This window comes from Choloepus didactylus, chromosome 2 (assembly GCF_015220235.1).
Source record: "Choloepus didactylus isolate mChoDid1 chromosome 2, mChoDid1.pri, whole genome shotgun sequence".
NCBI classification, from domain to species: Eukaryota; Metazoa; Chordata; class Mammalia; order Pilosa; family Megalonychidae; genus Choloepus; species Choloepus didactylus.
In genome coordinates, this window is record NC_051308.1 from 229587411 (window position 1) to 229599630 (window position 12220).

The 12220-nt window shown below is 35.1% G+C and overlaps 1 protein-coding gene across 21 annotated transcripts in view; it reads left to right on the forward strand.

Moving 5' to 3' along the window:
• Positions 1-12220, forward strand: part of EIF4G3 (eukaryotic translation initiation factor 4 gamma 3) — a 443721-nt gene that overhangs the window by 345751 nt on the left and 85750 nt on the right. For 20 of the 21 annotated variants that reach the window (XM_037828262.1, XM_037828266.1, XM_037828268.1 and 17 more), the window contains one exon: positions 6227-6424. In XM_037828262.1, coding sequence (XP_037684190.1) covers positions 6227-6424 — 198 coding nt within the window. Of the gene's footprint in view, positions 1-6226; positions 6466-12220 lie in introns of all 21 variants that reach the window. The other variant, XM_037828283.1, reaches the window with a different exon arrangement.

Consider the following 12220-nt stretch of genomic DNA (forward strand, 5'->3'; position numbering starts at 1 on the left):
TTACTGTAAAGCCACAATAGTCAAAACAACATGGTACTGGCACAAAGATTGACATGTTGATCAATGGAATCAAATTGAGAATTTGGAGACAGAACCGCAGATCTATGGTTGACTGATCTTTGATAAGGCCCCCAAAACCACTGAACTGGGATATGACAGTCTCTTTAGCAAATTGGGCTGGGAGAACTGGATATCCATACCCAAAAGAATGAAAGAGGACCCATACCTCACAACCTACACAAAAATTAACTCAAAGTGGATTAAATACCTCAATATAAGAGACAGCACCATAATACTCCTAGAAGATAATGTAGGGAACCATCTTCAAGACCTTGTATTAGGAGGTCACTTCTTAGACTTTACACCCAAAGCACAAGCAATGAAAATATATATATATATATGTGTGTGTGTATGTGTATATCAAGTACCTAGAAACATACTTAACCAAGGATGTAAAAGACCTATACATAGAAAATTACATAAATAGAACGGACCTAAAAAGATGTGTATATATATGTGTGTGTGTGTGTATATACACACACACACACATATAAATGGGAATTCCTCAAAGTTGAAAGTGTCTGTACCTCAAAGGAATTTGTCAAAAAAGTGAAGAGGCAGCTAACAATGGGAAAAAATATTTGGAAACCATTTATCTGACAAAAGACTGATATCTTGCGTATGTAAAGAAATTCTACAACTCAGTGACAGTAGTACTGACCACCCAATTATAAAATAGGTAAAAGATATGAAAAGACATTTCACTGAAGAGGAAATACAAATGGCTAAAAAAACACATGAAAAAATGTTCATCTTCACTAGGGAGATGCAAATTAAGACCACAATGAGATATCATATCACACCAATTAGAGTGGCTGCCTTTAGACCAACAGGAAACTACAGATGCTAGAGAGGATGTGGAGAAACTGGAACTCTTATTCATTGCTGGTGGGAATGTATAATGGTACAGCCACTCTGGAAGACATTCTGGTGGTTCTTCAGAAAACTAGATATCGAGTTATGCTTTAATCCAGCAATTTCACGTATTGGTGTATACCCAGAAGATCTGAAAGCAGTGACACAAACAGATATATGCATACCGATGTTCAATGCAGCATTATTAACAATTACCAAGAAATGGAAACAATCCAAATGCCCTTAACAGCTGATTGGATAAACAAAGGTGTTATATACACACAATGGAATACTATGTGGCAGTTAAGAAGGAATGATGTCATGAAACATATGACAACATGGATGAACCTTGAAGACATAATGCTGAGTGAAATAAGCCAGACACGAAAAGAGAGATATTGTATGTTACCACTAATGTGAACTCTGTGGAAAATGTAAATTAAATATTTTATATTGTAGAATGTAGGGGACTAAAGATAGAGAGCAACTAGTGAAGGGGATGTGATAATCTAATAAGGACCATAAGCTATTGAAGGTAGTCTCAAGGTTATGGGAATGCTCAGGAATGATTATGGTTTACAAACTTTCTTGGGTATGGGAGGATCATGTTGGAAGCAATGTAGTTATTTGAAATTATTTGTTTTTCTTATTCCTTTGTTTTGTTAGGGTTCATTAATTTTTTGGGGGGTATGGTAGGGACATGTTGGAAGCAATACAGTTATTATAGGTTATATATTTTTTCTTATTCATTTGTTTTATTAAGAGTTTGTTAATTTTCTTTGGGTATGGTAGGGACATGTTGGAAGCAATGCAGTTATTTTAGGTTTTTTGTTTTTCTTATTTCTTTGTTTTGTTTGAATTGTTTTTTTTTAATTTTTTGAAAGTAAAAAAAAGTTATTGCATTAAAAAAACTAGCTTCAATGTAGTTATTTTAGGTTAATTGGTTTTTTCTTACGCCTTTGATTATGGTTTGTTAATTTTCTTCAGGTATGGCAGGAACACGTTGGAAGCAAAGTAGTTATTTTAGGTTATTTGTTTTTCTTAATCCTTTGTTTTGTTTGAAATGTTGTGGGTGTTTTGTTGTTCATTTGTGTTTTTTTTTAATTTTTCAATAAATAAAGTTAAAAAATTTTTTTTTTATATTTGTCCTTTCCTTGAAGCAGTTCTAAGAAATCATTGCCTAATGACATATCTGGATTCCTACCATATATTCTACTATGATGATTCCACTGCTGGGTTCCTTGCTTCATCTCTCTTCTTTCTCCTTGGTGATACAACAATCCTACTGCTGCCACCTGATCATCTATGTGAAACACTGATTTTTATCTTCTCACTCTATCCTAGCTTTTTAACCTAGTATTCATGACCTCATTTTCTTTCACCACTCTTGAAGAATAATAGCCCTTTGATATTTCCTGATTGTTCACTCTATTTCCAAAATAGGAAATCCTCAGTAGCAGCCTCCAGACTGTGCTTGTCTTTTCCTCTTTCTTTTCACTTACGCAACTTATTCTGCTCTTCAAAATCTGGCCCAATGTGGAGGGAGGGGGGAATCTAGCCCAATTCTCATCTCCTTCATAAAGCATTGCTTGATTAATCATCAGTGCCTTTGACCTTTTTTGTACCTAACCCACTCCTTTCTCTGAGGTCTAATCCACCTAGAGCTTGCTTTATCACTTCACTTGGAAGTATATTTTCTCTGCAGCTAAATTTCAGTTGTCTGCAAGGCAGTTAACTGTGTCTTATGCTTCATTTGTACCTAATGTAGAATTGACTGGGCATGAAGTAGATAATTCAGTTAAACTGAAAAAATGACTTTCAATAAATTTTTATCATGTTTTTATTCTTTTTTTCTAGGCTTAAACCATCTTCTGAAAGTAGAGATAATTGAAGGCTTTTTCCTTGATATCATGCCTAATTTAAAGTGTCAAACCTAATAAATACCATCTTAGTTGAATATAGTTGAAAGACGTGCAGTGACTAACCTCACTCCCCAATAAGCTTTATTTTTTATTTTCTTGTAAAAGCAATACTGGCTCATTGCTGAAAAACCTGACAATGTAATTTTTAAAAATCTCAATAGATTCATTTATTATGTTTTTTGACTAGAGAAAACTATTGCTAATATACTGGCAGATATTTAAAAAATCCTTAGATTCAGCTATAAATTTTTTTAAGAGTCAAACATAATATTTCATAGTCTTTCTTTTCCTTTTTATATCACAGTTTCTTGGATTTCTTTAACTTCATTTTTTTATTGAGGCATAATTTACATGTAGTAGAATTTACTTTTTTGTGTGCAGTTCTATAATTATTGATAAATGTACACAGTCATGTTAACTACTACTACAATCAAAATGTAGAAGATATATATCACCACAAAAAATCCCCTTGTGCACCTTTATTCTCATCCTCTCCTCCCATGGCTGGCCCCTGAAAACCGTTGATCTCTTCTCTGTCCTATAGTTTTGAGATTCATACATATTATTACATGTGTGATTGATTTGTTCTTTTTTATTGCTGAGTAGAATTCCACTGTTAGAACATACTACTGTTTATCCATTCACCCACTAAACAGGTTCCAGGTTTTGGCAATTATAAAATTGCTACAAACATTCATGTAGGATTTCAAGTAAACAAAAGTTTTCATTTCTTTTGGTAAATTTCCTAGTTATGGGATTGGTGAGTTGTGTGGTAAATTTATTTAACTTTATTAGAGAATGCCAAACTGTTTTCTAGTAGCTGTACCATTTTGCATTTTTACTAGCAATGTGTGAGTGTTTGTTGCTCCCCATGTAGTAATAACTTGGTATTGTCAGCTTTTGAAATTTTAGTGATTCTGATGTTTATATGGTGGTATCTCATGGTTTTGATTTGCTTCCCAAATGACTAGTAATGTTGAGCATCTTTTTATATCCTTATTTGCCATTTGTATATCTTCTTTGGTAAAGTTTCTGTTCGTATCTTTTGTCCTTATTTCATTGATTTGTTTTCTTATTGTTTAGTTTTGAAAGTTTTTTATGTGTTCTGGATACAAACCCTTTATCAAATATATGTTTTGCAAACATTTTCTCCTTAACTGTGGTTTGGATTTTCGTTCTCTTAATAATGACTTCTGCAAAGCAGAATTATTTAGTTTTGATGGTGCCTAGTTTATCAATTTTTTAATTCATGGATTGTGCTTTTGTTATCAATTACAAAGAAATCTTTGCAAAACTCAAGAACACAAAGCTTTTCTCTTATGTTGTCTTCTAGAAGTTTGTGGGTTTAAGTCTTACATTTAAGTCTGTGATCCATTTTTAGTTAGTTTTTGTAGAAGGTTTAAGGTGTGGCTCAAGGTTTGTTTTTGTGGGGTTTTTTTCTTATGAATATCCAGTTATTCCTGCCCCTTTTGTTGAAAAGATTGTCTTTTCTCCATTGAATTTCTTTGCACCTTCATTGAAAATCAATTGATCATGCACAAGTGTGGGTTTATTTCTAGACTCTATATTCTGTTCAGTTGTGAATCTTGAAACCAATAGTATGAATTCTCCAACTTAGTTCTTAGTTTTCAAAATAATTGTGATTATTCTAGTTTCTTTGCCTTGCCATATAAATTTTAGAATCAGCTTTTTTATTTCTACCCAAAAAAAAATTACTACGATTTTAATTGGGATTGCATTAAACCTATAGATCACTTTGGGAAAACCAATATCTTAATAATATTGAATCTTTAAATACATGACCATGATAATATCACTCCATTTATTTGGATCCTCTTTAGATTTTGAAATTTAGATTTTAGAGATCTTTCATCGGTGATTTATACTTTTCAGCATATAAATCCTATGGATATTTTGTTATATTTTACCTAAGTATTCCCTGCCTTTTTATGTGTGTGTGCTATTACGAGTGGTATTTTAAAAAATTTTGATTTCCTATTGTTCTTTGAGAATATATGGAAATACATTGGTTTTTGTATATTGATGTTGTATCCTACAGTCTTGGTAGATTCACTTATTAATTCTAGTAACTTATTTTTTGTAGCGTCCTTATGATTATCTATGTAGACATTCATATCATCTGTCCATACAGAGTTTTGTTTCTTCCTTTCCAGTCTGTATGCCTTTTGTTTCTTTTCCTTGCTTATTCCACCGACTAGGACTTCCAATATGATTTCTTTTTTTTTTTTTTGTACTCAGAGGTTTATTTCTCAATTAAACATTCCCTTTAAACACAAGGAATGAACTCTAAATCTTCATAAAGATTAATTAAAAATTTAAATAACCTGTCTTTGTTTTTGATGTTAAACAGTAAATGCCAGTAGTGACTGGGAATATAGTGATTACTGGAGGGATTTCCAATATGATTTTATATAGGAATGGTGAGAGTAGACATTTTTGAATTGTCCCTAATCTTAGGGAGAAAGCATTCAATCCTTCACCATTAAGTAGAGTTTTGTAGATGCCCTTTTTCTAATTGAGAAAGTTCCCTTCTGGACATTAAAGTTATTTGTTATAAAAGGTTGTGAAGAACCCTTTTTAGGTTCCAAAGAATTGGGGTAGCTAGTGGTGGATACCTGAAACTATCAAACTACAACCCAGAACCCATGAATCTCGAAGACAGTTGTATAAAAATGTAGCTTATGAGGGGTGACAATGGGATTGGGAAAGCCATAAGGACCACACTCCACTTTGTCTAGTTTATGGATGGATGAGTAGAAAAATAGGGGAAGGAAACAAACAAACAAAGGTACCCAGTGTTCTTTTTTACTTCAATTGCTCTTTTTCACTCTAATTATTATTCTTGTTTTTTTGTGTGTGTGCTAATGAAGGTGTCAGGGATTGATTTAGGTGATGAATGTACAACTATGTAATGGTACTGTAAACAATCGAAAGTACGATTTGTTTTGTATGACTGCGTGGTATGTGAATATATCTCAATAAAATGAAGATAAAAAAAAAAAAAAGGTTGTGAAGAGGTTTATATACCTATCCTTAAATATGAATAAATTTTGAGAAGTATGATTACTGATGCAAAGGGCACATTCATGGTTTTAAAGTTTTTGATATGTATTGCCAAATTGTCCTTAGTAATGTACCAGATGATGCTCCCCACCAGTGAAGTATAAGAATACCTAGTTTCTAGGAATCTTATCAATATTGAAAAGGAGGTGGGGTAATTTTTGAATATTTGTTAATATAAATGTATTTAATTATTTCTGTGACTAGTTCATAATCATTGTTAGTAACTTGAGAAATAGTAAGATACTAATCTTTACAGAAAGCATTAAGTTGCTATAATGCTCTTTCTTTTTTTGTGGCCCTTCTAGGAACTTTTTAGGAAAGTTCGAAGTATCTTAAATAAATTGACACCACAGATGTTCAACCAGCTGATGAAGCAAGTGTCAGGACTTACCGTTGACACAGAGGAGCGGCTGAAAGGAGTCATTGACCTGGTCTTTGAGAAGGCTATTGATGAACCCAGTTTCTCTGTGGCTTACGCAAACATGTGTCGATGTCTAGTAACGGTAAGAAGAGAGGAAGGAGTAAAACCAGAAATCTCCAAGAGGTATATTCTCCCCTCACTACACATTCTTCCCAGAAGTGTTATTGGGGCAACGTAAAGGGGAGAATATATTTTTAGCACTTATTAATTAATGTAATACTGTCATTTTTTGAAAAGAATCTTGCTTCATTAAAATGTATACTCACCTCTGGAGTAGGCATGATATGGTCCCATCAAAAGTAACGAAGATTGAGTAAGGTCTAAATAATGTAAAATTGTTGTCAGGCGCAACCAAATTTTCCTGGGATGTCATCCTACACAGATAAGGCAAATACTTACTTTCATATTTAATTATATTCAAAATAGAAAAAAAAAATGTTTCTTCTAATTCTAGCCCTATGTAAATGAAAGGATAGCGGTTTGTAGTTAAAAAGGGTACAAATGGATAATTTCATCTCTTTGAAACCATTAGATTTCTTTCTCTTTACATTGTTCACAGCCATTTAATCTCTACAGTCTGTGAAATCTAGGGCAATGGCAGAATGGGAAACCAAAGAACTTCTGATTAGTGTTCATTGTCCTCCTCTGTTCTGCAGTCATGAAACTGCTGTGTACCATCTGTATTTTCTCTTCCTATTATTGTTGCCAAGGTATTTGTGTCTGAAATGTGTGTTTTCCCTTAACATTTGGGTTTTTCTTAATTGTCACAACTCATTGTCATTGTGCCTCACTTCTTAGAAACACGCTATGGAAAACAAAAAATTCTGTCATTCTACCAATATTTGTTGAGTACCTATGTCAAAGGTAGGTAAGTCTGTTTGGGATTGAAAAAATTATATCCTCTCTCTTTAAAGAACTCAAAATCTATGTTGAAAAATACATAATTTGTAAGAAAAAATCACATATAAGGTATTCTTTGAGTAGTGTCTTGACACCTTAATGAATTCTTTAAACCAAAAAATTCAAATGATGGAAAAACAAATCACCTTTACAAAACAAGTATTTAAGTTAGATCTAGAAAGATGGTGAATACTCTATTTAGACAAGTATGAGAGAAGGAAGATGGTATTCTAGGAAGGTTCAAGTCTGAGACCACATACATGGCTTTGGAGTCTTGTAGTTCTGCGTGTAAAATTTAAATTTTAAAACTATACTTTAAATCCCTACTTTGCCACTTGGCTGACTTTATAACCTTAGAATAGTTAGTTACTTAACCTCTTTAAGCCCTAGTTTTTGATCCTTAAGATAAGGTTAATTCATACAATTTAAGGATTATATATAAAAGGATATTGTGCATGTAAAGCTGCTGGCCTACTACTTGGCCTGTAGTAAGCCCTAACAAAGTCCTAAATAAGCCATAAATAACTAGGTTGGTGGTGGAAAAGAGCCTGGGGTTAGATTGTAAAGGTCTTGAAATGCTGGCTATAGAATAAGAATGGTGATATTAGCAGAAGCCATCTATTCAGCACCTACTAGGCTGTAGTATGTATAGATGCTTTATATACACTATTTTTAATGGTTATCATAACCCTCAAAAGTCAGTGTTTTTATCTCCATTTTATTGAATTAGAAACTGAGGCTTAGAAAGGATAACTTTCAAGATCACATAAGTAGTAAGTAGCAGTGCTAGAAATAAAACTCCAGGATTGTTTAATTTAATCACTTGTACTTTTACCCAGTGCCGTTTTGTCTTCTAAAATACTATAATTATCTGAAAGCAAACTAATTCTCCATCTCATGTCCCTTGTTTTCATTGTCACTGCAGTGACATCCTATGGTAACACATTAATGGTCACACATCCTACGGTACATTTGTCCTTACATTCTGGAGCTTTTATTTCTTTGGCATAAATTCCCCAAAGTTGTATCATATACCAAAGGTATACATTTTTAACCTTTTAAACTTTTTATTGAAGTACAACAGACATACATACTGTCAGGGAAAAAAAATCCCTGATTTTGTATCATTTAATGATATAAGTGCTACCATCATGGCTGATTTTAAACTATTGACAGTTTAACAACTGACTTGCAAAATTCCTGGCTGTTTAAAACTTGGTTCTCATGAACCAGTATGAGCTGGCTTCAGCACACAACTGCTACATGCATACAAAAATTTACAAGTCATAAGGGTACAGCTCAATTATTTCAGCAAAATGAACATATCTACCACCCCAGCTCAAGAAATGGAAGTATACCCTGCCTTCTTCTTTAAAGGTAACCATGGTCCTGCCTTCTATACCATATCTAATTACTTTTGAGGTACTGAGAGCCTGAAATTAAATGATGGCAATGGGAATAGAGCCTGAACTTATTACTACAAGCTAAACACAAAAATCAAGCAATCACAGTGGGTAATGAAGCCCTAAATATGAAAAACTAGACTTTGAGAAGAAAATGAGGAGACTATCTTCATGAACTTAGAGTAGGGAAGAAGGACTCACAGTGAACAGTCCATAAACAAAAAAATACCGAATTGACTGTTTAAAGTTTACATTGTTTGGTGCAGCAGAGGATAAAATAACAATTAAAAAAAAAGAGATGGAAGAAGGTGGCAGCATAGAGAGGAGTGGGAAGTTTGTTTGCCCCCCTGGAACAACTAATAAGCAACCAGGAACAACTAGTAAATAATCTGGAATAACTGTAGGCAGACAAACATGTCTGTCCACTCATTATACCCCAACCTGAATTGGGAGGAATGCCCGAGTTCGCAGCATAATATTTGTAAGTAAAAACTGTGGATCCAAGCCAGGGGTCCCCTCCCCCCATGGCCCTAACTGCAAAGCCTCTTGGTGCTAGAGAGCAGCACTCTCCCAGCAAGCGAATATAGCTCAGCTGAGCTCCAACTGGGGTTTTAATTAACAAGCGTGGACTGCTCAATACAAGCTATGAATCCCCAACAAGCAGACAGAGGCTTTTGCTGACAACAGACCTTGGAGAGCCAGAGGGTGGCCACTGACTGGCCCTGAAGGGGGCTTTCTGTCCCTTTTTTGACTCAGTGGAGAAAGCCTCAGCCATTTTCAGTTCCCAGCACTCTGACCCAGACTAGGGTAGAGATAGCACAGGCAGAGAGACTATTCAAATGCTAATGACCTCTTCCTAGGGGGTTATCTTCCCTAAGAGCAAAGAGGTAGTGCCAAGCTCTATTACCCGCCTTCCATTCAGAATCGGACCCCAGAGCCTGGGGGAAATCAGCCACGAGCCACACCTCCTTACATCAGTCTGGAGCTACAGGCTGACAGGCGCCACCTGCTGGGTGGAAAAGCACAGTGACTTGAGGCCTCACAGGGTGTACCAGTCTTCTAAGACACCCTCAGGAAACCAGATGCTATTCCCTCCTTCTAAGATCTGAGCCTGTTTTTGTCTGGGAAAACCTGATTGGGGTAACCAAGAAAACCAGATGCCTAGACAACAGAAAACTACAACATATACTAAGAAAAACAAAGCTATGGCCAAGTCAAAGGAACAAACTTACACTTCAACTGAGATACAGAAATTTAAACAACTAATGCTAAATCAATTCAAAAAGTTTAAGGAAGATATGGCAAAAGAGATGAAGTGTATAATGAAAACACTGGGTGTACATAAGGTAGAAATCGAAAGTTCAAAAAAACAACTGGCAGAATCTATGTAAATAAAAGGCACAACACGAGAGATGAAAGACACAATGGAGACATACAACAGCACATCTCAAGAGGCAGAAGAAAACACTCATGAACTGGAGAACAAGACACCTGAAAGCCTACCCACAAAAGAACAGTTAGAGAGAAGAATGGAAAATATGAGCAACGTCTCTGGAAACTTAAAGACAAAACAAAAAGCAAGAATTTATGTGTCATTGGTGTCCCAGAAGGAGAAGAGAAGGGAAAAGGGGCAGAAGCAATAATAGAGGAAATAATCAATGAAAAGTTCCCATCTCTTGTGAAAGATATAAAATTACAGATCCAAGTAGCACAGCACACCCTAAACAGAATAGATATGACTAGGCCTACGCCAAGACACTTAATAATCAGATTATCAAACGTCAAAGATAAAGAGAGAATCCTGAAAGCAAGGGAAAAGCGATCCATCCCATACAAAGGAACCTTGATAAGAGTATATGCAGATTTCTAATAGAAACCATGGAGGCAAGAAGGGAAGTGGGGTGATATATTTAAGATACTGAAAGAGAAAAACCACCAACCAAGAATCCTATATCTGGCAAAACTGTCCTTCAAATAGAGGGAGATCTTAAAATATTCTCTGACAAACAGACAATGACAGAGTTTGTGAACAAGACACCTGCTCTACAGGAAACACTAAAGGAAGCACTGCAGACAGAAAGGAAAAGACAGGAGTGAGAGGTTTGGAAAACAATTTGGGGAGATAGTAGCACAGCAATGTAAGTACACTCAACACTGATGACTGTGAGTATGGTTGAAAGAGGAAGGCTGGGACCATGTGGGAAACCGGAATAAAAGACAAAGGGTAAAGACTGGGAGTGTGTAACTCAGGGAAACCTAGGGTGTTCAACAATTGTGATAAAAGGTACAAATATGTTTTTACATGAGGTAGAACAAATGAATGTCAACATTGCAAGGTATTAAAAATAGGGTGGGATTGGGGGAAAATACAATCAATGCAAGCTAGAGACTCTAATTAACAGAAGTATTATATTATGCTTCCTTTAATATAACAAAGGCAATATGCCAAAGCTAAATGCATATGGTGGGGGGAGGGGGACATAGGGGAAGGGTATGGGACTCCTGGCATTGGTGATGTTGTCTGACTCTTTATTCTACTTTAGTTTAATGCTATCTTTCCTTTTGCTGTTTTCTCGCCTGTCATGTTTTTTTTTTTCTCTCTCTCTCTTTTTTCTTTTTCTTTTGTCCCTCTACCTTCTTTGACTCTTCCTCCTTTCTGGAAGAAATTGAGATGTCCTTATTTAGATAGTGGCAATGGTGCTGAATACATAAATCCATGACTATACAGGGAACCAATGATTGTTTACTTAGGACGGAATGTATGGTGTGTGAACAAAACCATCTTAAAAAAAGTAGGTTGAGGAAGAAAGCTTGAGGGCACTATATTGAGTGAAATAAGACAGACATATAAGGACAAATATTTCAGGGTCTCACTGATATATCAGAACTAATTATAATATGTAAACTCATAGACATGAAATATAAGTTACCAGGATATAGAACAAGGCTAAAGAATGGGGAGTGGTTGCTTATTATGAGCAGAATGTTCATCTAGGGTGAACTTTAATGTTTGGAAATGGACAGAGGTGATGGTAGCATCTTGTGAGAATAATGAATAGTGCTTAATGGTGTGTGAAGTTGGTGGAACTGTTTTTTGCAGATGAGTGGACCGAGGTTCAGAGAGTTGACTTGTTCAGCTTTACATAGCAGATTAGTTACAGAGCCAGGATTCAAACTTTGATTTTGTGATTCAGATTCCATACTCTTTCAATTACAGTATTCCAGCATACCTCAGTTACAGCTTACTTGTCTGTGATTTAATTTATAAAGTGCTTCTATCAAATGGTATTTCATTGGATGCTCAAAGCTGCCCTTCAAATTAGATACAGGTATTGTGCCTCCCTTGTTTTGATGATGAAAATGAAACTTGGGTTAAAGATATTGCTTTTGTTTATATATTAAGTAAGCAAATATGAGCCTTAACCCAGCTCTTTCAACATAGCCTTCGTACACAAAAGGTATAAAATGTATGCCTTATGATTGCAAGTTGTGTTTGTTTTATCTTTCTGGTTTTTTGGGTTCTCTCTCTGTGTGTGTTTGTGGTTGTTTGTTGTTGTCTTTGTGGGGTTGTTTTT